Raw genomic sequence first — 27,333 nt, forward strand, 5'->3', positions numbered from 1 at the left:
GTCTAATAAATATTTGATAAGCACATAACGAGGAGATATAATAGTGGTTAATAAGAGTTCTTTAGTCCGACTTGCCTAAGTTTGACTCCTGGCTTATAACACGTGATCTTATGCAAGTTACTTAATATTTCTGTGTGTCCGTTTTCTCAGTTTGTAAAATAGGATCACTAGAATACCTACCACATTAAAGTGGTTAGAGTAAACTGAAATGATGCATGTAAAGTTCTTAGATCATTGTCTGGCATATAGTGAGTACTCACTAAATGTTATTTAGTGTCATTGTTTGCCAGGTGCTGGTCTAGGTGCCAGGGATACAGCGGTAAAACATTGGTTAGCAGAAATTGGTCCTGTAGAACAGGGGTCTACCACCTATGGCCCACTCCGCCTATCTGTTTTTAAGTAAAATTTCATTGGAACCCATCCATACTCATTCATTTACATATTGTCTACAGCTGCTTTCCCGCTACAAATGACAGAGTTGAGTATTTGTAATAAGGACCCTTTGGCCTGGAAAGCAGAAAATATTTACTGTCTGGCCTTTTATAGGAAAGGTTTGCTTACCTCTGGTCTAGATTCCAGCATCTTAGAAGATAAAATACTATTCAGTTACTATTCCCTTATACTTCCTAAATGGATAATTTCTGCCTAAAAGCTGATATATCTTTGGTTTCTGTCTCATGGAAGGTTTTCAAAATATACATTTGCTTACTGTATAAAGAGAAATGGAAAGGTTTTTATTTGAAAAAATAAGGGAGAAAACATTTCAGTATGTATGTTGAGAATTTTTGACTTTATTTTATTGAATATTATCAATTGAAGATTACTTTTCCAAAAGCCTCTTGATAAATTAGGAAATTGCAAATATCGGAAATTTTATTTTGTGTAAAATATTTTTTAAATAGTTAGACCAACCTGTTAAAGTGGCAGGTTGAACATGTACAGGTTGAGGTAGCTGTATTTGGCATTCAAAAATGTTAATCTGTAGAATTAATTTAGATTTTTCATTAGTTTTTGGTAAAGAGCAAGGATTTTAATAATTACTGTCAAAAAGGATTTTTGCTAAAACAATATAAATTTAGACAGTCTTTGTTATAGACATCTTTGAGAATATAATTGACTAGCCTATTTTATGAAAAATCATAAAAATGTATATAGTTATAGTTAAAGTATTTTTTATTGTTTCCTGTATTCTTTTTAATCTTAATTTTTTTTTTTTTTGTAAGAGACAGGCTCTTGTTCTGTTGCTCAGGCAGTGAGCAGTGGTGTGATCATAGTTCATGTAACCTTGAACTCCTGGGCTCAAGCAATCCTCCTGCCTCAGCCTCCCGAGTAGCTGGGACTACAGGCATGTGCCACCATGCCAGACTAATTTATTTTTTGTAGAGACAGAGTCTCACTATCTTGTCCAGGCTGATCTTGAACTCCTGGGCTCAAATGATCCTGCCACCTTGGCCTCCCAAAGTGCTGGGATTATGTAATAGGTGTGAGCAAGAAATTCACTAGTTTTTAAAAGTTATAAAAACAGGGTTTTACTAAATACAAAGCACTATTTTTACACATTTATTTTTTAAAGTATATAATATTTTGCCAGGCAGAGTGGCTCACACTTGTAACCTTAGCACTTTGGGGAGCCAAGGCAGGAGGATCACTTGAGGCAAGGAGTTCGAGACCAGCCTGAGCAAGAACAAGACCCCATCTCTACAAAAAGTGGAAAACTTAGCCAGGTGTGGTGACTCATGCCTGTAGTCCCAACTACTTGGGAGGCTAAAGAAGGAGGATCACTTGAGCCTGGGAGTTTGAGGTTGCAGTGAGCTATGATGACGCCGCTGAACTCTAGCTTGGGAGATAGAACAAGACCCTGTCTCAAAAAAAAAAAAATATATATATATATAATCAGTTTGCATTTTAATTTTATTGTTTTAATAAATAGAGTGGGATAGTGTGTTTTCTGTTGGCACAGCACAATCATAGAGGCATAGAATGTCAAATGGGAAGAGACCTTAAAGTAATTAAATGGAAATGCCCTCATTTTTTCAATGGTGACCAAGACCACGCAGTGCTGGTTTGCTTTTTTTTGGTTTTGTTTTAGTGTGTGCTTAGACTGGAAGAATTGAGATTAACTGACTCACCAACTCTACTGCTCTCTCATTATTCTAGAGCTTACTCTTTACTATACCAATGAGGTCCTACAGAAATACTTGATTTATTTATTATATTATTTTCAGCTAAGTAATATATTTGAATATTTGAAAAGAGACTATTAAATCGTCACTTTGGGATGCCAGTAGACATTCCAATGATACTGCCATTTCCAGGTGGAACATGACTGTTGAAATTATTGTTAAAGGCTACTCAAGAGAAATTCTCAATTGTGTAAATTTTTATCTTTTGAAGAAGGAATTAAGTTTTTCCAGGGTAGTCAAAAGTTATTTAAAGAATGTACTTTCTTAAAGAATATATTTTTAAAAAACATTTTTTTAAAGAAGCAAAAACACTGTATTTTCCCTTGTTCATCTTTTATAACAGAAAAGCTCTTTTCTTTGCATTCAATGTTATTTAAAAGCTAAATCTAATTGAAGAAGATTAAGTGATGAGGCTGGATAATGCAACTTGGGGGTAAAAAATCAAATGTGACTATTTTGCAACCAGTTTTCTTATGTAATTCCTAAAGTAGCTTTGGAGGTATATCTAAAACCATTTCAAAAATCCTGGAGACAATGGCAATATCCCAGAAGCAAAATTTATGTATGATTAGCTAGGCTGATGATCTTGAAGGGGAACAACATTCACTCAGACATAAATGTTAGTGTTAACTGATAAAAAAATTAGTCCTGTTATTTTCTATTTAGGCTTTAACATTTTTCCGTTTCTTTCTGTGCTACTCTTTTCCTTCTTTTTAGTTAGAACTTCAGCTTGTAACTATAGTCTGCCTTTGATAAATAGCTTCTAATGCCACTTTGTTTTTTGTTTTGTTTTTTTTTAGGTATTGCTTTCACCGACTTACCGGTAAGACATAATTTTTTAAAAGCAGTTTTGCATTTTTAAGTAAAGGAAGTATAAGGAAACTGGTACTGAGCATGTTTAGAAAGTTTAGAATGCAGTTTTATTGATATTTGTTAAATTTATATGCCATGTATAGAATAGAGATCCTTTCTTGAGCTACCCTGGGTATAGACCTTCAAAATTAAGTTCCAAATTGCACTGGATCCATTGCACAAAGGAAAATAAATCAGAATTGATTACTTAAAATACACTTTTTATTGTCACCATGCATTCATTCAAAATGTGTCTCTTTGGTGTCTGTGGACTTTTCAGCAAAGGGCTATACAGCAGTTCTAATCTATTCACCCCAGCTATATTGAGGCCTACCATGTAGCAGGTTCTGTGCTTGGAATACACTGTTCAACAAAACTGGTAGTAAAGGTCTGTGTCCTCCTGGAGTTTACGGTATTCAAGCTAGGGGAGTTAGAGAATAAGTAATGCATGAAAAATAAGTACATTATAACATTTAAAATTACAAAGTATTTTGGAAGAAAAGAGAAAAAATAGAGCTGAGAGTGCCAAAGGTAGTACACAAGGTTGTACAAGGTGCTCACCTCTGATCAAGTTGAGAATTGAGCAAAGACTTTTGAAGGATTGAGGGAGTTAGCCCAATGGCTATGTAGAGCAAGAATGTTCCAGGCAGAGTAAAGTTAGGGAAAAGGTGCTCAGGAAAAAAGTCAGGAAAAGGAGCACACCTGGATTGTTTGAAGAATAGCATGAGGTATGGTAGAGAGGAGTGAGGAAGGCAGAGCATGCGTAGTGGGAGATGAGTTAGTAGTGGGAGATGCGTCAGAAATGATGCAGGAGGGGTGAGCTAGACCACCTAGAAGGGCCTGAACATTTACTCTGTTTGAGATACAAAGACATTGCAGGGTTTTAGTTGTCATGATATGGCTTTTACGGGATCACTCTGACTGTTGGGTTGAAACATGGACTATGTGAGGGAGTAAGGGTAGAAGTGAGGGGGCCTCTGAGGGGAACCTTGCAGAACTTCAGGCAAGGGATGACAGTGACACTCATCAGTAGAGGTTTGATCCTAGGTATCTTATTTACCAAATCTAAGACCCTTTCAATTGTAATATGCATCATATTGGATACCAAGGGGGGAAAAAACCAACAAACTATGACATAATATTTTCCTATCACTTAAAATTTGTATTTTATACTCATCGAATGATCTCATAGGGTTATTTAAACTTAGATTTATAATCCGTATCTCCTGTTGCACACCTAAAAAGGATAATATAAGCAATATAAATTGATTAAGGAATTACCAGAACTTCTTCATGTTCAGAGCCCAGCCTTTAAAATCATTATTTTAGAGTTGTTGTCTGTTTTTTTCTACATGATATTGTCTTCTCCATCAAGAACATTTCTTAAGAGTTCTCTGTTACATCTCTGGGATATTCCTCCAAGCTGCTGATCACATTGTGCACAGTTTAATACTGTCAGTGTACAGTTTAATATTTTAAATATTACCAGGAGGTGATATTAACCAAAAGTTTTCTGACAACAACCAGGACTCTGATATTCCTTTCTCAGTTGGTCTTAAGTTGACTAAAATGTCTAAGAAGTTGCAATTATCCAGCCTTTCGACCGGGGAAAACAATTAAGTCCCAGAGTTTGTCAGTGAGCTCATTCTTTAACAAATTCACACCTGTGCAGGCAGTGACAGCTGCCTGACCAGTAGTGATTGTAAGGTACCATTGATGATAAAGTGCATTCTAATTTCAGAGATGTTTTGAGAGAGATGATGGAATATTCAGAGGCAGAGAATAGACACCAAATCTGCAGATAGATTTATTGATATTCCTTAAGAAAATGTAGAAAAAAATAGAAGAAATCAAAATTATAATAGAAAATAACTTTTAAGCCAAGGAAGATTTAGAGTCTGCAGATCAAAATTGCTCACCAAAAAGCATTATTTAATAAGCAGTAATGGAATAAGTGTTTATTTTTTTGAAAAAATACATAGTGTTAGGATATTGTCTTATAGTTTATATCAAAGCAAGTTCTAAATGGATTAAAGAGTTAAATGGAAAAAACCAAATAACAAAAATCATATTCTTTTAAAATCCACCTGAGAAACAAGAGAATTTGCTAAGGATTGGGTGTGAAAATGTTAGAAAGAGGATCTGACTAAAAGATTTCTGGCCTAAGGAATTGAAAGAATGGAGATGTCACTTCCTGATATGATATAGGTAGAGCAAGTTTGAGGGAGGAGATCAGGAATTCAATTTTGGATGAGTTAAAAGTTGTGAAGTATGCAATTACATATGCAAGCCTGGAATTCAAGAGAGATCTGGGCTGGAGGTGAAAATTTGGGAGTCGTTGCCATTTGAGTCTTATTTAAAGTCATGAGATTGGTCAAGATCAGCAAGGGAATGTGTGTAGACAGGAAAGAGAGGTGGACCAAGGGTTGAGTTCTAGGGCATGCTAAATTTCGGAGAAAAGGACAGCCAGCAAAGGGAAATTGAGCAGGAGCAGTCAGTGAGGTAAGGAGGAAGACCAAGAATTGGATGTCCTAAAAGCCAAGAAATACATCAAGGAGGAAGGAGTGATCAGTGGTATCACATGCCAGTGACACATAATATAAGATAAGGACTAAGAATTGACTATTGTATTTTGCAGAGTGGAGGTCATTGGTGAACTTGACAAGAAAGTTTCAGCAGAGTGATGGAGAAATCCTGATTGGATTAGACATAAGAGAGAAAAAGAAGAGGGAAATTATAGATTGGACAATTCTGGAGGACTTTGGCCACAATAGGGAGGAAAGAAATAGAATAATAGTTGGTAGTGGAAGTGAGAGAAGTAGAAAAAAAATTTTTGAATTGGGAGATTTGGCAGGATACTTGTTTGCTGATAGAAGTGATTCACTAGCAAGCAAAAAAGTTTATATAGTATAGAGAGAGGTAGGCAGGTGCATAAGTAGAGGGATGGGCTTTTGAGAAGAGCATTGTGCTGACAGGTAGATGGCAGAGAGTGTAGGTGCAGATTCTGGTAGGTGGGTTGATGTGGTCCCTAGTTGTTGAGAGGCTCTGTTAGGAATACCCTAAGTTGTATTTGGTTGGTTAAAGGGCTTAGTGGCTGTTATTTTTCTCTCTTGTAAGGTGGCACTAAGCATGTAAAACCAACTTGTCAGAGTGAGATTTTTTATTGTTGTTAGATACAGTGGTGATCATTTGGAAAAGGATTGGTTGGTTGTAGACATGTTGACTATTTTTGTGCTTGTAATTATTTTCTGTCCAACTTTTGAGTCACCAGTTATGTTTTTCCCTTCATCTATAGCTAACCAATGATGATGTGCAACTTTGTTGTAACAGTATGTAGGGTGGTGGTTAGAGATTTCCTTTTAATATAGTGTTTCTAAGAGTTTTTCATTTTTATGACTGTAAATCTTGTGGGACTTCCACATGCCTACATATCACTTCTTCACTTAAAGAAGAAGGAAAAGTCTTTCTCTTGAAGCACCAGGGAAGTATTTCTATGTTGCGTACCTATGAGCTGTCACTAGCTAGTTGTACCACTGAATCTTGGGAGAGAGCATATTTGCAGAAAAACCATTTTGCCTAGACCATATTGCACCTGTTATGGAACATAGGGTGTTGATACAGCTCTGAAAACCTTAGATCTTTTTCAAAATAGTTTTTCTTCTCTGCTAACCTCACCTGTTTGAGAAATGACTTTAACTATAAACTAATGCAGTTTGGGATTGGGTATATATTCCTTTGCTATTCTCATCTAAAATGATGCTGCTCTCCAGTTCTGGACTCTGACTTGAAATCTTTTTATGGCTATGTTATTTGCTTTCATTTTGATTAGAGAAAATCTTTTAAATACCTATAGAACAAAGCTATGCTATTTTGCTATTTATTTTGTTTTTGAACAATTTCTAGATTGAAAATATTTTTAGTATCTGTCTTTGTCTTTCACAAGTTAATAGAAATGGTATTTATTTTTCTGTTCTTTTCATTAAGAAATTATTTTAGTTCAGTCTAATTCTACATAGGCAGAAGTAATTTTTTTAAATTTAGAAACATTTTCCTGGAAAACATTTCATGTAAATCTATAATCAAGACACAGGCTGCCATATGAATGAACCTTGAAAAACATGTTAAATGAAAGAAGGCAGTCACAAAAGACCACATATTATATATTCCATTTATAAAAGATGTCCAGAATAGGCAAATCCATAGAGACAGAAAGTAGATTAGTGGTTTATTAGCGGAATTGGGGGAATGGCTGCCAGTGGGTTTCTCTTGGGATGATGGGAATGTTGTAAAATTGGATGATGATAGTTGCACATTTCTGTGAATATACTAAAAACCATTGAATTGTGTGCTTTAAAAGGCTGTTGGTTTTTAAAATGTGTAGTTTAGCAAGTTAAGGACTGTGTTCTTAATCCTCTTCCCCCAAATACTCCAGTTTTAAGATTGAGTAAATGGTATAAAAATTACAATTACTTTTCCATGAGCCCAAACTGACTTGATATTACTTCAAGGTTTTATCTACCTCTAATTACAGATGTATGTAGTATCAAATATGTAAATGAGAAAAGTATTTATAACTACAGAAATGTACGAAAGAGAAGTTCTTCATAATCCCAGCTTCTTTAGCTGTGATGGCTGTTTTAACTTGAGTGTATATCCTTTTAGACTTCTTTCTAAACACATGTAAGCCAGTATGAACATTATTTAAATGTTTACATAAAAGATGGAGCCATAGTATGTACATTATTCTGTAGTTTGCTTTCATTTAGTGATGTGTATAGGTCATCTTTCTGTGTCCACTAATGCATTTTTTATTCTGTTCTTTTTGCCTCTTTACAATATCTTATTGTATGAGTGTACTACCATAGTTCATCAATTCTAAGATGAACATTTTTTCATATTTTAATATTTCTGAAATGGGAATGCATTTTAGAATCTATGGCCTATTTAATTTGCAGTTTTTTTCCTCAGACATAAAATAATGGTATAGCTTATTATTGGAATCTGAGATTTGATGAATATGATAGATCACCTAGCTAGACAGTAAACGTTTTTTTTTTTGCCATCACAGATAATGCTGCAGGACATACATCTTTGCACATGTTTATTTTTCTATAGAATTAAACTCTTACAAGTGAAATTACTATCAATTTTAATGGTTTTTTCCAAATTTTTTTTCTTTAAAAGGTTATGTCAGTTTACATTTCTGTGTACAGTGGATGAGAATGTTTATTTTCCCAACTTTCATCAACATTGGGTATTCTCAGTCTTTTAAATTTTAATCTGATGTTCAAAAAAAGAAAGATCTTGTTTTTAATTTATATTCTAAAAAGTAGAGTATGGTTAAGTGTCTCTTCCTATGTTGTCATTTTGTATTTCTTTTTTTTTTTTTTTAATTTTTTTTTTTTTTTTTTTTGAGACAGAGTCTCCTCTGTTGCCCAGGCTAGAGTGAGTGCCGTGGCGTCAGCCTAGCTCACAGCAACCTCAAACTCCTGAGCTCAAGGGATCCTCCTGTCTCAGCCTCCCGAGTAGCTGGGACTACAGGCATGTGCCACCATGCCCGGCTAATTTTTTTCTATATATATTTTTAGCTGTCTATATAATTTCTTTCTATTTTTAGTAGAGATGGGGTCTCGCTCTTGCTCAGGCTGGTCTCAAACTCCTGAGCTCAAACAATCCGCCCACCTCGGCCTCCCAGAGTGCTGGGATTACAGGCATGAGCCACCACGCCCGGCCCATTTTGTATTTCTTTTGCAAATTCCCTATGTGTCTATTGCCATTTTTGAGAAATTGAACTGGTAATCATTGTCTTCCTGCATTGTGAGAATAGTTTGTATATTTGGAATACCGATTCTTTGTCATATGTATGGAAGATTGGTTTTTGTAGAAAGTCCATTTGTCTTGATATTTTTGGCATGTTTTATCATGAGTAAGTTTTAAACTTTTATGGAACAGTTTTACCAGAAAATTCATGAATGTTGATTGTCTTTTATAGTGTTGATAGAATTATTTTTCTGAATATGTAAGGAAATTTAGATTAGCAAATCATTTTAAAAGAATCTTTATTTGGACAATCCAGAATATCAGACTTCTAAACTCTGCTTAATGAGCAGAATTGCCTTTCACTCTATTGATTTCTTTATTGCCTTTGGCCTTACATACTTTTGTTTTAAAGTATCTCATAATTCTGCAGTGGGTTTTAATGCAAACAATACTGTACTGGACGTAGAGAGACATGAGTTTCTTCCTTTATGTGGTGCCATTATCAAGCTGTGTGCTTTTGGACTGTGCCTTTAAAGTATTTAGGTCTCAGTTCTCATTGGTGAAATAAGAATGCTGTACTTTGTATCTCACCTGTTTGGGGCTTAAAACTATATAAACTTGTTAGTTCTGTTGATCATTAAGAATCAACACACTGGCATATTTTGATTTAACCATTTAATCTCATAATCCGGTAGTACTTCATATTTTTTGATATTCTGACACAATATTTTTGTTTCTGATTTTTCTTGCTTGATTGAACAGTTGTTTTAAAGCACATCCTCTTAGCTTTTTGCTTTGAAATCTATTGAACATCTTATATACACATACAAATTATCCCCTTTTAATTTTTACCTTGTTTTATACTGAAAATACTTGTGATACTAGTAAAGCAAAGAAATAAGACGTACATACAGAGAATGAAGATGTGGTAGGATTTGGAGTTATAAGAAGGAAAACTGATCCTTGGATTTGGTGTCAGACGAACCTTTGTTCTAATTCCACCTGTGCTACTTGTTAGCAGAACAGTCACGAGCAGTTTATTTAATCTCTAATCCTTAATTTCTGTATCTTTGTAACAGAAATAATAATAGTTACCACACAGGATTATTATGATTAAACCTTGGCATTTAGTAGACATTCAGAAATTCATTCTCCCTTTAGATGTAACAACTATTAATAATTAGTGATAGAGCAAAAGAAGGACTCTTGTATTTTTCGTATACTTGAAGTTTTACCACCTTTTACACTTAATTGTTTAGCCTTGAAATCCTGGAATATATCTAAATGTGTTTCTGAGTTAGGATATTCAATTTCATCCTTTTCCTTCTCTGAAATACGTACATTTAGGTTTTTATTTTTATATGGAGAATCCCCACTCTTAATGGCACTGTGTTTTGCTTATAGTTAAGTTCTTATCACCTCCCCTTTGTAAAGGCGTGCATCCCAGCTGTACAGATAAATGAAAATAGTAATAAAATAGTACATGCCCGGCCAGGCTTGTACTTTTATGATAATTAGCTTTAACATGGAGTTTGTAGAAATGTATCACATATAAAAATCAGAGATAAACCTGAGTTGTGTACATGTTTATGTCTGAATTTCTGTGACTACTACATGACATAGTCTTAAGAGGAAGAATTACATCTTCATATATTACAAGTATAATGCCGTGTGGTATAATTCAGTGTGGTTTCTGAATAAATAAAATAGGTGTCTTAGATTGTTTTGGTTTTCTTTTGATTAAATCACAGGATGTGATATTTTTTCATCTAACATATAATATATTTTAGGTCATTTATTTTAATCTTCCTCTACTAATATTTTGATCAGGATTTTAAAATGTCATGAAGTGAATTTGTAGTTCCATTCTTTTAATGGTATCATTGAAAGACTAAGTCTTTACTTAAAATAGATAGGTGTTTTAATGAAATACGTTGTCTTACAGCCAAATTTGTATCCTACTGTGGGGCTTCAGACACCAGGAGAAGTGGTTGATGCCAATTTTGGGCAACATCCTTTCGTATTTGATATAGAAGACTATATGCGAGAGTGGAGAACCAAAATACAGGCACAGATAGACCGATTTCCAATCGGAGATCGCGAAGGAGAGTGGCAGACCATGATACAAAAGTAAGAGTAAAGAAATTTGAATTAACATTATTCAGAAATCTATTTTTTATAAGACATTTATTCTTTTGGTATTCATAGAAGCTGTTTAATCAAATTTATATCCTAATGATTATTGTTGATTATATTTTAATCTCAAAAAGTAATTTAAACAAAATTAAAAATAATTGTTTGATTTGATGACACACATGCAGAATTGTATTTCAGTCAGACTTAATGTGGTGGAGGAGATAAAGTGACATTAGGTTACGTAGGTTATTCTTAGTAATAGGATGTAATGATTTCTGTAGGTTATACAATTCAAATTTTAATAATGATGCAAAGGATAAGTTCAGAGAGATAATCTAGATCTTATAATCAGAATATCTGGGTTTTGGACATGAACTTGGCTATGTCGTTCTGCAGTAGTTTAGATATTTATAAGTAAAAAGAATTGTTGCTTGATAAGAATAAGCATCAAAATGTATTAGGATATAGACTTGATGTGTACATTTTGCATTTCAGGATTTGGCTAAGTTTTTCCAGTGTTTGAGTTACTCTGTAAGAATAACATCAGCTATTTTCAGTTACTAGAATCCCTTTTTTGCTAAATACTTATTATTTAGCATTTAGATTCGGGGAGATCATAATGCCTCTATTTTAAATAGGAAAATTTTACCAAAAGCCTCCATCTCAAGAATTTTTAAAAAACTTACTAATTAAGGTTAATGTTTGATTTGTATATGCCATTATTAGATGTAAGAAAAGATAAAGGAATGGAGTCCCCAAGGAACAGTTAAGTGTGGAGTTAGGATTCCTAAATGTAGCATACTTAGATTCATTCATAACCATGGTGGAGGATGGCCAGCAGAGCAGAAAATGGGTGTCAAATAAAAAGTAATATAAAATTAAATTATCTCAATTTCTTCTTTGCCAAAAATTTTCAACCGGTTTTATTAGGGAATTTTTTTTTTTTTAGTAGAATTTTGTTATGGAAGTTAGGAAAATACAATTCCTATGACAGTCAACTTTTTAGACTCTTCCTTTGCTAAAAGGCTAAAGATGACACCTAGATATCGTTAGTACTAGATGGTAGCTCTTAAAGTTTGAAATAGTATAAACTTAAAAATGAAATGAACGCCATTAAATTTAAAAAGTCATCTTTACTATTATAATCAAAGCTAAGAAAATAGCAAAGACTTTTCAGATACCATCAGTACATCTCATTTCATCATAAATGTCCTTAAATTGCTTTGAACATTCTTAAAATTTTAATAAAAATTTTTTGAATATTTTTTGGAGGAGATTGTGATTTGGAGACAGGATGATGACTCTGAAAGCATGCTTCTTCCCTAGAGCTATTATTGTCTATGTTAACAGAGCTTGGATACTAGTTTCTTTGTTCCACACAGCTGAAAGAATAGACAACCCCAACTCAGCATCCTGTAGTCACCATGAGCTGGAGCTGGGATGGGTTGCTCTCCTGGGGCCACTTTCCTTTAAGGCTCTGAAAATGGTTGCCTCTGAGCATCGTAACAAGATAGTAGCAGAGGAAGCGTTTATCTTAACCTATAGCCAGGATTCTCCTACCCCATTCTTTAGAAAATTGAAGTGACTCACCATGGCCTCCTGGGAAGTCCATGCTAAAAGTCCCCTGCCCCTTAAACTAATTTGAACAACTGGGTAAGATAAGATGAAAATCTGTTTTTTAGAGGTTTCTCCCTCCTTCCCCTCAGTGTCCTCCTGGGGAACCACTGCTTCCCGCCACTTTCTAATTGGCACTTAGGAGTGTCAGGTGGAGGCAGATTTAAGAGTTAAATGTTTAGAGATATCAGATATTTGGGTTAATATTGTTGGATCACCAGTTTTTCTTTTTCTTTCTTTTTTTTTTAAAGACGAAGAGTGGCACTCGGCCCCCAACTTGGGGGCCGGCAGACCCCTCCCCCTCTTTTTTATTTTTATTTTTTTTGATCACCAGTATTTCTAACTACATTTTGTGGGTAGATGTAAGTATATGTTTTAACCACTTGGTGGCTTTTTTTTTTTTTTTTTTTTTTTTTTTTTTTGAGACAGAGTCTCACTCTGTTGCCCAGGCTAGAGTGAGTGCCGTGGCGTCAGCCTAGCTCACAGCAACCTCAAACTCCTGGGCTCAAGCGATCCTACTGCCTCAGCCTCCCGAGTAGCTGGGACTACAGGCATGCACCACCATGCCCGGCTAATTTTTTCTATATATATTTTTAGCTGTCCATATAATTTCTTTCTATTTTTAGTAGAGATGGGGTCTCACTCTTGCTCAGGCTGGTCTCGAACTCCTGAGCTCAAACGATCCGCCCACCTCGGCCTCCCAGAGTGCTAGGATTACAGGCGTGAGCCACCGCGCCCGGCCAACTTGGTGGCTTTTTAAGAAATAAACTTGTTCACTTGAAAGCGTGTCACTTATATGTAAATTATATTTGAGTAATCTCTTGTGCTAAACCATAGTAATTGATTTAGATTAGAAGGCTGATTCCTCCTTTATGAGTAGTACCCTCATAGACTTTGTTCTGAGAGATTCTTTCTCTGGGTTTACCTTAGTATTTTTTCTGTATACATTGGTGATCCCATCTCATTTAACTGATGGGTAAAGAAAGTGGTTGAGTTTTGGAACACCAAGAGTTAATCCATTATTTTCAAATGTTATTTTACAAAATACTGACATATTACTGGGATAAATCATATGGTAGAGATGAAATAGAAATTATGGTTAGTAGGATGGGAAATAAATAGGAAGAGACCTGAGGGTAATGGAGATCTAAGAATCAAAGAAAGGGTCACTTAGGGTCCTTGATTCTCAAGCAGTATTTATTTTAGGGAGTGTAGTCTTAACACAGCATTTACAGTTGTCTTTTTGGGAAATATTATATGAATTGAACAATGATTTTTTTCAACTTACTTTAAAGTTGAAATTCTTAAAGCCTTAACTATTTCAAGAAAATAGGTTTGTTTTATAATACTAGAGTAGACCTTGTTTATATAAATTGTAGTGTGAAGCATGTATTCGCTTGACTAAAAGATGTATGTTTCTTCTTTTTAAGAATGGTTTCATCTTATTTAGTCCACCATGGGTACTGTGCCACAGCAGAGGCCTTTGCCAGATCTACAGACCAGACCGTTCTAGAAGAATTAGCTTCCATTAAGAATAGACAAAGTAAGGACACTGTTGCATGGCTAACATTTGTTTTGAGATTATAGGTTTGGTTACTTTATTTTTAGAAATTTTTTTAAATTAAAAAATTTAAATATTAATTTAAGATGGATACCTCTGAAATTTATTTTCACTGACATTTTTGAAGGTTAGCTTTAAAAATTCACATATGATTATGTAAGACTCTAATTGTAGAAAGAATTGTGGAAAAATTTTTGTAAGGAATGACTTTACCATATCTTTTTTTTTTTTTTTTTTTTTTTTTTTTTGAGACAGAGTCTCACTCTATTGCCCGAGCTAGAGTGAGTGCCGTGGCGTCAGTCTAGCTCACAGCAACCTCAAACTCCTGGGCTTAAGCGATCCTACTGTCTCAGCCTCCCGAGTAGCTGGGACTACAGGCATGCGCCACCATGCCCGGCTAATTTTTTGTATATATATATTTTAGTTGTCCATATAATTTCTTTCTATTTTTAGTAGAGACGGGGTCTCACTCTTGCTCAGGCTGGTCTCGAACTCCTGACCTCGAGCGATCCACCCGCCTCGGCCTCCCAGAGTGCTAGGATTACAGGCGTGAGCCACCGCGCCCGGCCGACTTTACCATATCTTAAAAAACGTTTTCTTAGCTTTCAGGAAATAAAACATGTAGTGAAAAGGTTGGTTTTTTTTTTTTTTTTTTTTTTTTTAAAGTAAAGTAGTTCTTATTAGATGGTGGAGATAATATGTGAAAAATTTAAATATCTTTGAATTTAAAATTGCCATCTAAATTTAAGATAGCATTGATCATAGTATTTATTGTTTAGGTCCTGGTGCTGGCCTGTGTGACCACAGAGCTGTAGAGACTGTTTATAATTGGTCCACAGTTAGCCATCCTAAAATCAGTGGTGTTAGTCCATCAGGGTGGGTATGGTTTGACAAGAGTGAAGGGATAAAAACAATGGATGGGTGAAAATTTTTTTGTAGGTCAGATTGCTATAATAGCACTGATTACATTGTATTGTAGTTAATTATATTCTTGCCTTTCTCACTATCACTAAGCTCTGTTGAACAGAGACGATCGCTGAACAGAGATGATTGTTTACTCCTTTTGTATCCTCACCATTTCCAACTCCTGACCTCAAGTGATCCTCCCGCCTTGGCCTCCCTGAGTGCTAGGATTGCAGGAGCGAGCCACCGAGTCCGGCCTCTCCTCCATCATCTTATTTAGCAAATGTCTGACCCACAGTGAATGCTCAATGAGTATCTATTAAATTCAGATCTTACTCAAAAGGCTAGCATTTTTTTTTTAGTCTTGGGTTCATGATATTTGTTTTTTTTTTTTTTTTGAGACAGAGTGTCGCTTTGTTGCCCTGGCTAGAGTGAGTGCCGTGGCATCAGCCTAGCTCACAGCAACCTCAAACTCCTGGGCTTAAGCGATCCTACTGCCTCAGCCTCCCGAGTAGCTGGGACTACAGGCATGCGCCACTATGCCCGGCTAATTTTTTCTATATATATATTTTAGTTGGCCAGATAATTTCTTTCTATTTTTTAGTAGAGACGGGGTCTCGCTCTTGCTCAGGCTGGTCTCGAACTCCTGACCTTGAGCGATCCACCCGCCTCGGCCTCCCAGAGTGCTAGGATTACAGGCGTGAGCCACCGCGCCCGGCCGGGTTCATGATATTTGATAAGACATTTTAATATTATTTCTTTAAAACAGTCTTTTAGTGTTTGAAACTTCAGTGTTGCTTAATAGGTGTTCTAACTGTATTACTTGTATGTTTGTGATTTTTTTTTAATAGTTTGTGAAGGTACTTGTTTTTCTGATTTTTTTAGTGTCTGAGTTTTTTTCCTGGATTGCCTAATGGATATTAGAAAAAGAAATAGAAATCAATACGAGAATTTATTTAAAGACTTTTTGCTAGCTCTCTTTTTCTTCTGAGGATCCACAATGTTTATGTTTCTACTTTTGTAAAAGTTAATCTTTTGCCTTTTTTTTTTTTTTTTTACTGAATAGGAATTCAGAAATTGGTGTTAGCAGGAAGAATGGGAGAAGCCATTGAAACAACACAACAGTTATACCCAAGTTTACTTGAAAGAAATCCTAATCTTCTTTTCACATTAAAGTGAGTTTGTTTAATAAACTGTTACACTTGTAATATATTATACATATTTGTTATGTTATATAATTAAAATCATTTTCATGCTTTTATAGTTTAATTTTTATTTTACCTTGTTTCAAATATTTACATATAATTTTGTAATAAAGCACATTTAAGCAACGGATTATTAAAAATACCTTTATGTTCAGGACTATAAGCAGATGAGATCTTTTGCTGTGTGTATGCTCTTTTATCATTCTATCTCTGTGTTTTAAAATGTGAAAATCTTATTTAGAAGATGGATGTCTATTTTTCCTTCTGAAAAATATAATAAGTCTCCTTGGCATTTTAAAAAATTTATGGTAAAGTATACATAAAATTTACCATTTTAACCATTTTTAAAATGAACATGTCTACATTTAACTGTGTTCACATCATGTAACCATCACCACCATGTATCTCCAGAACTTTTTCATCTTCTCAAACTGAAACTCTGTATATATTAAACAACTCATTCCTTCTTCCCCCGCAGCCCCTGGCAACCACCATTCTCCTTTCTGCCTCTGTGAATTTGGCTACTCTAGGTACCTCAAATAAGTAGAATCATACAGTATTTGTCCTTTGTGATTGGCGTATTTCACTTAGTGTAATATTCTCAAGGTTCGTCTACATTGTAGCATGTATCAGAATTTCCTTCCTTTTAAAGGCTGAGTAATATTCCATTGTGTGGATATATGCCATGTTTTGTTTATGCATTCATCTGTTGATGGACACTTGGGTTGCTTCCACCTCTTGGCTGTTACAAAAATTCTGCTATGGACATAGGTGTACAAATATCTGTTTGAGTCCCTGCTTTCAGTTGTTTTGGTTACATACCCAGAAGTAGAATTTCTGGATCCTATGGTAATTTTGTTTAATATTTTGAAAAACTGCCATACTCTTTTCCTCAGTGGCTGCACCATTTTGTTTTCCCACCAGCAATGTACAAGGGCTCCACTTTCTCCATATCGTCAGTAACACTTACTTTCTGTTTTTTAAATGATAGCCATCCAAATTTGGCATTTTTATTGGTTTTCTGAATCTTTGGTACTTTAAAAATTAGATGTTATTGAGCTTAAAATTTCAACTCTTTGTAAGAAATCCTTTGTAAGTCAAATGACAGAATTGTTTTTTGGTTTTTTTTTTTTTTTGTAGCTAGTCAAATTTAGCAGTGGTGGGTTGAACAGAATTGTTTTCGAATTGAAGTTTAAATGAGGCTTATTTTGGTTAAGAGGTTGGGAATGGGACTGGGGGTGACAGAGGGAGGGGAGGAAGGCTATGCTTTATATGTATCATATGTACATAAATTATGTCCTTAGGTACTATCTGATTTGCTACCAAGTGCAGATATTTTGGTTAAATTATTTTTAGCTAAGAAAATGAAATCATGCTGGATGCAGTGGTATACATCTGTAATTCCAACTACTCGGGAAGCTGAGACAGGAGGATTGCTTGAGCCTAGGAGTTCAAGACCAGCCTGGGCAACATAGTGAGACCCCCATCTTTAAAACAAAAATGAAGTCCATATTATGTTTTTTATAGCCACAGATAAATTTTCATTTTCTTAGTAAATTAAATTAAAGGGGATAATACTAATATAGTCTCTTTTGTGTTACATTCTTAATTTTTTTGGAAAATTTAAAATTCTAAGCAATACAATATATGACACTATATTTAATATTTTTAGCTTACTATCTAAAGACCAAACCTACTGATAAGTGTTTTAAACTATTTTCAAAAAGGCCATTTGAAGATTATCCTAAATAAATTTTTCTTTTCTCTTTTAGAGTACGTCAGTTTATAGAAATGGTGAATGGTACAGATAGTGAAGTACGATGTTTGGGAGGCCGAAGTCCAAAATCACAAGACAGTTATCCTGTTAGTCCTCGACCTTTTAGTAGTCCAAGTATGAGCCCCAGCCACGGAATGAATATCCACAATTTAGCATCAGGCAAAGGAAGTACTGCACATTTTTCTGGTGAGATTCACTCTTATAACATTATTTTTTAAATTTTTACCGTTACAATTCTGAACCCAAAATTTTTTAATCTAGATGTTTTCTTTGTAGCAGTTTTGTAAATGTGTATACTTGATTTCAGGATGTTCTGGATGAAAAATTGTTCAGATTCATATATTACTATTATCAGTACTCAGAGGTAACTTAAAGAATAGCTGTTCCTGGCTGGCTCATGTCTGTAATCCTAGCACTCTGGGAGGCAGAGGCAGGAGGATCGCTTGAGGTCAGGAGTTTGAGACCAGCCCAAGCAAGAGCAAAACCCTGTCTCTACAAAAGTTAGAAAAAGTAGCTGGGCATGGTGGTGCATGCCTGTAGTCCCAGCTGCTCCGGAGGCTGAGGCAAGAGAATTGCTTGAACTCAGGAGTTCAATGCTGTAGTGAGGTATGAGCATGCCACTGCACTCCAGACTGGGCATGATCCTATCTCTTAAAGAAAAAAAAAAAAAACCTTTATGAAAATAGGTTATTAGCAGATCTCCATAAATGAAGGTCAACATTCAAAATGAGTTGTCACTAGAATTAAATCATTGACATTTAGTAATGAAAAGCTAATTACGTGTTTTAATGTATAAATTTAAAGATGATCTGACTGTGATATCTTATGCTACCAATAACCAAACCTATTAATAGCTGGCTGCCTGTCTCTCTTGGTTCTTTCCCAACCAAGCCTCTTCAAGAATTGGCTCTGCCCAGTTCATTTTCTCCCATCCCTCTTTTTGGCTCTTCAGTGTTGCTTTCTGTGGCTTTTGGTGTTCTCTGTTTCCCAAGATGTTAACTTTTCTCTGTACATTTAATTTTCTGAAACAATTCAGGTAATGTTTCCTTTCCTTTCGTAAAGTATCACGTTTGCTTTTTCTCACAGTCAGTATATACTCCTTCTGCATTACTTCCTGTCAGTCTAATTACATCATCTCCCTGTACATTGGGGATGATGCTCATGTCTGTATCCCTAGCTACAATTCCTTTTGGATTTCAGGCGTGGGCAAATTCTGAGCCTCATTGTATTCTTATGTAAAATGGGGATGATGATGATAATACTGCCATTGGAGCAGGATTGTAGGGTTAAATGAGATCCATAATTAAGCCTTCAATAACTGTTAGAGATCATAATTACAGCCTCACAATTACATATTCTTAATATCCTTTCAGAGAAGTTATCTGCTTATTAAGTAAGCCATTGACTTCTTTACATTCTAGAAGTCTTAAATACAAAATCAAAATATAAAAACATTATTTACAACCTAATTAACAATTAGTGTTTGTTTCTATTTCCATGCGGTATCTTTTCCTTTTTCCCCCTTAGGTTTTGAAAGTTGTAGTAATGGTGTAATATCAAATAAAGCACATCAATCATATTGTCATAGTAAACACCAGTCATCCAATTTGAATGTACCAGAACTGAATAGTATAAATATGTCAAGATCACAGCAAGTTAATAACTTCACCAGGTAAGTGATTTCTCCAGCTTTTGTATTAATATTAGCAAGGTAGTTATAGGTGTCATCATTGTACTAATTTTGAAAGAATTTGATTTATATGGCCCATAGTGGTAGTCTGGGAGTTCCCAAGCCCACCGAGAATGAAAGGATAGGGAATCAATTCTCCAAAGCTTTTCAGTCTCCCATTATGCACACAAGCTCTTTCCTTAGTTCCTTCCTCTTTCTCTACTGTTAAAACCTCTTCTCTCAAGTAAGATTATAACAGCAGATTCAGATCTCTATGCATCTTCTTCCTGCTAACCACAGATCTATACAGATAATCACATACATGCCATTTGTTATGTTTTCAAGTTAAGACATAGTAGTATATTTAACCCCTAATGGTAATATAAGATAAATTTACAGCTAATTTTTCCTGTGTGTGGATTTTTTTGGTATAAATATATAAAGTCTTTTCTGAGTTTAAAATAACTAACTTTACAAAGAATCGTTTTTGAAAGCCTGTCTCTATGTAGCTCACATACAGCAGATGGTTAAATCATTTAGTAAACAGTGGCATGAGGATAGTATCAAGAACCTGTTGGGTACCAAACATTCTGCTAGGTATGGTGGTGTCCAACTTCAGAGGACTTTGAGAGAAGATACGTGTCTGTCAGTATAGTTTGGCCCTTGACATACTCAGGTTTAATATTCATGAAACCTAAAAGTTCATGAAGTGAAATCATTTGAATTGAAAACTACTGTGCAAGAGCAAGTTCTTGTGAATTCAGCCTGCCCATGTCATCCAGTGTCCCAATCAGTTTGATGTTGGTTTGGTCCTATAACATGAACCAATTGGTCATGCTGCATTTTCCAGAAATGGTCATCAGTGCAACATTTTCTTCCTAAAGGAGAAGGAACCTAACTTTTAGCATGGAATCTTAATGGAAATATGAATCTGCAGAAAGGAGTCTATGAAGAAAACCTGTATTTGAAACTTTGGAGATTAATCAAAATTTCTGGATTATCTGTCACACACAGAGGAAATTTACTAAAGTAATGGTGTTGTGTTATTGATACAAGTTATAATGGTGGGCCCCCAGAATGGTATGAGAACAGTAGAAAAAGTGACTATTTTTGCTGAGGAGATCAGGGATGTCTTTCACAGCAGAGATGACATACTGGAAAATATAAAATCTAAATATTGTAATAAAAATTTTAAAAATTAGGCCTTTAGTAGTTCATTGTATTTTATAATAAAGTACATTGGTACGTTATTGTTGATGGGGATTCTGCCATTGTTTGAGGGTAAGATTACCGTCAATTTGTGAGTTTTTCTCTTAAATACTATCCGCACTTGCAGGAAGTTGCTAAAGAGACCTATTATTACCTGAGTTCAGGGAAGCAAGCCTAACGGAAGGGGCTGATGACACAGCGTCTTCCTGTGTGCATAGCATAGAAGGGAAAGAAACTTTTGAACCAGTTTAAACTGTTAAATAGTAACAGTTATTTTGTAGTTGGCAGTGGCACGCCTTATGATATTGTGAAGTAGGCAAAGTAGTATTAACTATTTAAAGACCATTTTACAGATGTAGAGCTGAATGTCAGAAAAGTAAATGACTGTTTTTAAGGTCAATAATTAGTAGCTAGTAAGTTGCAGAGCTGAGATGCCTTCCCAGGATTTGACTTGCAAACTTGTGCTTTTCCCATTGTACCTCCTACCTTCTGAAATGCTCTTCTCCCTACCCGCCTTTGCTCCATCTTAACTTCTGTTCAAGCTGCAAAACTCCAAATTCAGATGATCTTCCAGGATGTTTTCCTGGATTTACATCCCCACCAAATGTTGTTGTCGCTCCTTGGGATTAACTTTCATCATAGTATTGATTATGATTGCTCTGTAGTATAATAATTAGCTTTTTACAGTCTGTTTGCTACTAAGGGCCACAGGCTATTTCATGATGTCGTTAGCATCCAACATGGATCATACCTCAGAGGCTTTTAAATGTGTGTTAAATAAATGAATGCCTCTCAAATACTGAACAGAATTATCAAAAAAGAAAAAAAGTTTTAGTATTTTTCTAAGACCACTGAAAGTTAAGATGGTAAGGATTTTCATTAAATTCAACATTATTTTTAAATTTTGGTTTTTCTTACCATTTTCAAGGTTTGTCAAGATAATAATCAAGCTTTTCTGGCTGAATAAATCTGGTCTGGAGTCTAGGGTCACATCCCCCTTCTCTGCAGATCTGTGTCTTTTTACCTTAAAGGTTTTACTGACAGGAATGTTGGCACACATACGTGCCCAAAGGTGTTAACCAGTGGTTGTCTCTGATGGCATTATGCATAGTATTTTTTGCTCATCTGTATTAATTTTTTTTTACAAATGAATATATATTGCTTTTGTGATGAGAAAGGTCATTTTTTTAAATACTTCCTAAATTTTCAAGTGTTTCTAAATTATTAATATATAGTTATTACCTAGATCTTCATAGAAATCTGAAAGATTAGATATTTATTGTTGCTTATGAGAGTGTGGATGGGTCTGAAGGACATACATTGATAACTTAAATGTGTCCAGATATAGTTATTGGCACGTACGTTTTTCTTCAGTGTGGAATGAGTGAAAACTGGAAAATATCCAAGACAATGGTTTGAAAATTGAGATTCGGCAATGCTTTAGCCAATAAGATAGCCTGTGAGAGAGAGTGTGTTGGATGCTGAAAAGGTATGAAAGGATGAGACTGAGTCGCTTTTTAAGTTATCATCACCTTTGAGAGAGTGTATATATTTTTAGGTAGTAAGGACAAATGCCAAACCGTCAACTATTAAAATATAGTCTAGAAGCAGGTTGAATTAGGAGGGCAAGAAAGAGGTGAAGTGGGTTCCAGGTGTGAGATTTATTGGTTTGTTTTGAGAGTGAGGTTGTTACATGCTGGGGAGAAATGAGTGCTGGGGAGGTGCTGGGGCAGCAGTCAGTTAACAAAGTGCGGGTCTGGGTTTGAGAAATAGTAAGACTATCATGCTGATGTATGATTTCTCCATATTGATGTAAAGTCATAAAACCACTACATTTTAGCACATGTACTTTTTTCCTCCCTTATCTCCAGGGGTACACATTTGTTAAAAGTCAGCTGTTTGGCTTTGAATACATTTGAAATTTAACAAAATACCTTTTTTGCAGATTGCTATTACTTTATGGAGTTAGATTATAAGTAGGCTACATAGTTGAGTAGTAACTTATTTTAAACTAAACTGCAAGTGTGATATTTCTAAAATTAGGTTTGTTTTTTCGTTTTCAGTAATGATGTAGACATGGAAACAGATCACTACTCCAATGGAGTTGGAGAAACTTCATCCAATGGTTTCCTAAATGGTAGCTCTAAACATGACCACGAAATGGAAGATTGTGACACCGAAATGGGTCTGCAGTGATATTTCTTACATTTTTAATAAAAAATGATGGCTACAAGGTTATGTTTTTACTTGTACTGATTCACAGCTGATGAGCATAAACCAAATTTAAAGATGTATGTGCGATAGGATTTGACAGTAATACATATTATTTAAACTTCCTTTGAGAATGAGTTGCTAGAGCAAGTAGAGGTACTTTTTTGGGTTACTTCTGAACTCAAAGTAAGTGCCAGACAGTTTTCTTTCTGAGCTGTTTAGGCTCAACCTGAGCGCTGTTAATGCAGCAGTAGTAACTTACCTAGTGTTCAGACTTCAGGGTATTTTAGGCTGGAGATAAGAAAAATTCTTACACTTCTTTTAATTTAGTCAGTAAGGCCAAATGGGTAGAGATGATTTTATAAATTCTAATCAAACAGAATTTCTTAAATTCATTTAATGCAAACGTGTGACTATGCATAGTACTGTGCCTGGTACATAGTAGGTACTTAAGTGTGACCTCCCTCACCCCCCCCAAAACAAACAACAAAAAACCATGTGGCTCAAAGATCTGTTAGCATGCATGATTTTATTTTGTACACATCTTATATAGTAAATTGTACCATAACGTTAAACTGCTGGCAAACTTTCCCCTCAAATGGAGAGTGAGAATTATTGAAGCTTATGAATTATTTATTTGTTGGAATTTTATGGCAACACTAGATTTCTAAGTATTTTGAGATTAAAAGATATTTATTCAAATTATTTAAAAAGGCACATTTTACTCTATTAGATGTTAGCCACCTCAGCTTCCAAAGAGTAATTTAAGCATAGTGAGTAAAAGCAGGAGTTCTAGAACCAAATTACCTGGATTTGATTTCTGCAACTGCCACTTACTAGCTGTGTGACCTTGAGCAAATTACTTAACCACTCTGTGCCTTGGTTTCTTCATCTGTAAAATGGGTGTAATAATAACTACCTCATAGGTCATTGTGAAAAACTAATAGCACAAAGTACTTAGTAAATGTTGACCATTATCACCATCATCTTCATCATAGTAATTTATATATTATTGTTAGTAGCAATTCATACAGTTACATTATTGATCAGTGATAGTTGTCAATCAAGATATGTAATATTTTCTAAAAGTAGTATTTCTGTAAAAGTAGTATAATTAATCCTTTTCTTTAGTATAATATGATATCTTCTGTGTTTTTATTAGAGTCATTTAGCCTCTCTTAGCTTCCAGGAACATTTTGTTACATCTGTGGTTGCATGTCAGTTAAAGCAGCCTGAGAAGCAATTACTAACTTTTTTCTTTTTCTTTATTTAAAATGTTGCTTAATGTAGTTTTAGAGGATTATGCTTAACTTTTCCTAAAATTTTCCCTGACGTACTAAGTATACTCGAACACAGAAAGGTTGTCATTTGACTCTCAACTGCATGCTATAATAGAAATTGGATCCTAGACTCTTGAGACCTTGATAATAATATACCTTTTAGCTGCAAAGTTCCATATTAAATTACAAATACATTTAAAAAATCTGCATATTTAGATGAAATATTATGTAGTACTTACTAAATAAAATGTACAAATTGTTATATAAGAAATTTATGTTCATGTATTTATTATACACCATTCCATAAGGTAGTAAAACACTCGTCCGTTTTGCTTACAGAAGTTGATTCAAGTCAGTTACGACGCCAGTTGTGTGGAGGAAGTCAAGCCGCCATAGAAAGAATGATCCACTTTGGAAGAGAGTTGCAAGCGATGAGTGAACAGCTGAGGAGAGAATGTGGCAAGAACACAGCAAATAAAAAAATGTTGAAGGTGAATATGTTTTTCCTTGAAATATTATAAATACATCAAAGGAACTAAAATGTAGTTTTGTAAAACATCAGGCAGGGTGCTAGAAATTCTTGTTGGGGAACTTGAACTTCCCCTTAGCTTCCTGCCCATCTAAGAGTGGAAACATTTGATGGGGTTAGGCAGCTCTGATCTACTGGAAAGAGCACTGGACTTCAAGTTACAAGAAAAATGTGGATGAAATCCCAGTTCTGCTACTTATCGGTGTTGTGTGTCCTTTGTCAACTTAGTTTAATTCTTAGTTTTATTTTCTCAGCTGTAAAAGTGGAAAAGTTATTTTGAGAAATGTGACTGTGCTGATAAAACTATAAATTTGAAATATTCCTAGTTTAGTAAACATCGTTTGGGGTCACAGGCAATTTGGATGTGTAACACATGGTTTTCATTTTGATAGGGATTAGTAAAGAATTGGGTCATCTTTAATGGCCAGAACAGTTAAAATACATTTTAAAATCTCTTCTGGATTGATGTCCATGAGATGGTAGGAGGGAAAACTTAAATAGTTCAGTATATTAGCTACAATTTTGTGTATCATTTGATGATGGAGGCGTTTTCTCCAACTTAAGTCAGCATTGCAGTTAGTTGTAGAGATATTCTGGCTCTTTAACAATTGACTCCTTATAAACATTTTCTCCTAAAAGTTTTGGAAGAAGCCCCCCAAAACAAAGGGAGATACATGTGGTGGCCTGGGGGCTGACACTTGGGTATGGCTAGGAAAGGGCAAAAGACCCCAGGGATCTCTTCCCGAGTGAACTGAGAGTTAGTACAGCTTGAGTGTCCCTAATCCAGAAATCCAAAATGCTCCAAAATCTGAAACTTAGAGTGTCAACATGACGCCCAAAGATACGTTCATTGGAACATTTCAGATTTTAGATTTTCATATTAGGGATGCTCAATTGGTAAATATTCTAAAATTTAAAAAAAAGTCCAAAATCTGAAATACTTCTGGTCCCAAGCATTTCAGATAAGGGTACTCAACCTGTGTACCAGTCAACAGCATCTAGTAACACCTAATACAATACACTTGGCATAAAAATCAGTAAAAATAACACATCCACCTGCACTGTAGCCTCAGTACAGCACAGGTGTAGACTTTATCTGCCTACACCAGGACTGTGGCTCCTTAAGTTAAAGGCATAGTCTTACATTTTCAGTAGCTTAGGTGGGAAGAAAGGTGTATTTATTATATTTAGTACGTCATCTGCTGGATAGCACAATAACTTCAGTTTCTAATGGTGACCCTGAGCTATCAAAAAAAGTTAAATTATTTTTATGCTAAATAAAAAAAATTGGTGGACTATGTAATTGAAATAATTTTTGATTTTAAAAGTCAAATCAGACATTCATATACGAGGAAGATGGCCATCTACATTTGCCTTAGAAGATTAAGATTTCCTTGAGGTCAGACTATGTCTTTTAACCTCCCTTTATTTTTCTAATGTATACACCTCTAATGTGTAGCGCCTACGTAGTCAATATATGCGGATTAAATTGAAGTTGAATCATGAAAAGTACAACTGATTTTTCCAAATCGAGGATTTTTATCACTGTGCAACTTTGTGCAACTTTTTCTGGTATCAGTGTGAAAAAGAAACTTAATACTTAGGCTCTGTATTATTTGAGGTGTCTAAAATTATCCATTTGGGAAACTGAGTACTACTTTGATAGGTACTGAGGATGTTTTAGGGCAGTGGTTCTCAACCTTTTTGGTGTCTGATTCCTTTAAAAATTATTAAGGATTCCCATAGTTTTTGTATATATGAGTTATATCTATTGATATTTGCCATATTAGAAATTAAAACTAAAAATTGTTAATTCCTTTTAAAATAACAAATCCATTAAGTAACATATTTTTATGAAAAATAACTATCTTCCCCAAACCAAAAATAGAAAATGAGTGGCATTGCTTTATATTTTTGCAAGCCTCTTTAATGCTTGGTTTAATAGAAAATGAGCTAGACTCTCATACCTGCCTCTGCATTTAATCTGCTATGATATGACCCATCGTGTAGCGTCTGGAAAACTCCACTGTATACTCAGGAGAGAATGAAAGTGAAAAAGGCAAGGAACATCTTAGCATCATATCCCTATGACAGTAGTTTTGACTTCACAGACCGCCTAATGGGGTCTTGGACCCAGGTGTCCCTGGATCATACTTTGAGAATTGTTTTAGGGGATATTTGGGAATATGAAATGTTTTTAAGACTTCTTAAGACTTTTTTTTACCCTGGGTGATCTGACTTGGTTTTCTTGTTACAGCTTTATGCTAATTGAGCAGAATGAAGAAATGTGTGATTTATGTGGTACCTTTGAAAATTTAAGATTATACTCCATCAACTTACTGTGTCTGTGATTCTAATTTGCATGAAGCTCAGAAAATGGCATTACATGGCTAATTCTCAAAGCTATTCCTTGCTCATACACTGAATTATGTCAAGATGTAATC

At 34.9% G+C, this 27,333-nt stretch overlaps 1 protein-coding gene across 1 annotated transcript in view; it reads left to right on the top strand.

The window, feature by feature from the left end:
- The window catches only part of RANBP9 (RAN binding protein 9), a 97,190-nt gene that overhangs the window by 61,890 nt on the left and 7,967 nt on the right, over positions 1-27,333 (top strand). The window contains exons 5-12 of the mRNA XM_069492893.1: positions 2,984-3,006; positions 10,741-10,925; positions 13,976-14,088; positions 16,076-16,184; positions 17,987-18,177; positions 19,519-19,663; positions 22,933-23,054; positions 24,700-24,851. Coding sequence (XP_069348994.1) covers positions 2,984-3,006; positions 10,741-10,925; positions 13,976-14,088; positions 16,076-16,184; positions 17,987-18,177; positions 19,519-19,663; positions 22,933-23,054; positions 24,700-24,851 — 1,040 coding nt within the window. The remainder of the gene's footprint in view (positions 1-2,983; positions 3,007-10,740; positions 10,926-13,975; positions 14,089-16,075; positions 16,185-17,986; positions 18,178-19,518; positions 19,664-22,932; positions 23,055-24,699; positions 24,852-27,333) is intronic.

Source organism: Eulemur rufifrons, chromosome 18 (assembly GCF_041146395.1).
Source record: "Eulemur rufifrons isolate Redbay chromosome 18, OSU_ERuf_1, whole genome shotgun sequence".
NCBI lineage: Eukaryota > Metazoa > Chordata > Mammalia > Primates > Lemuridae > Eulemur > Eulemur rufifrons.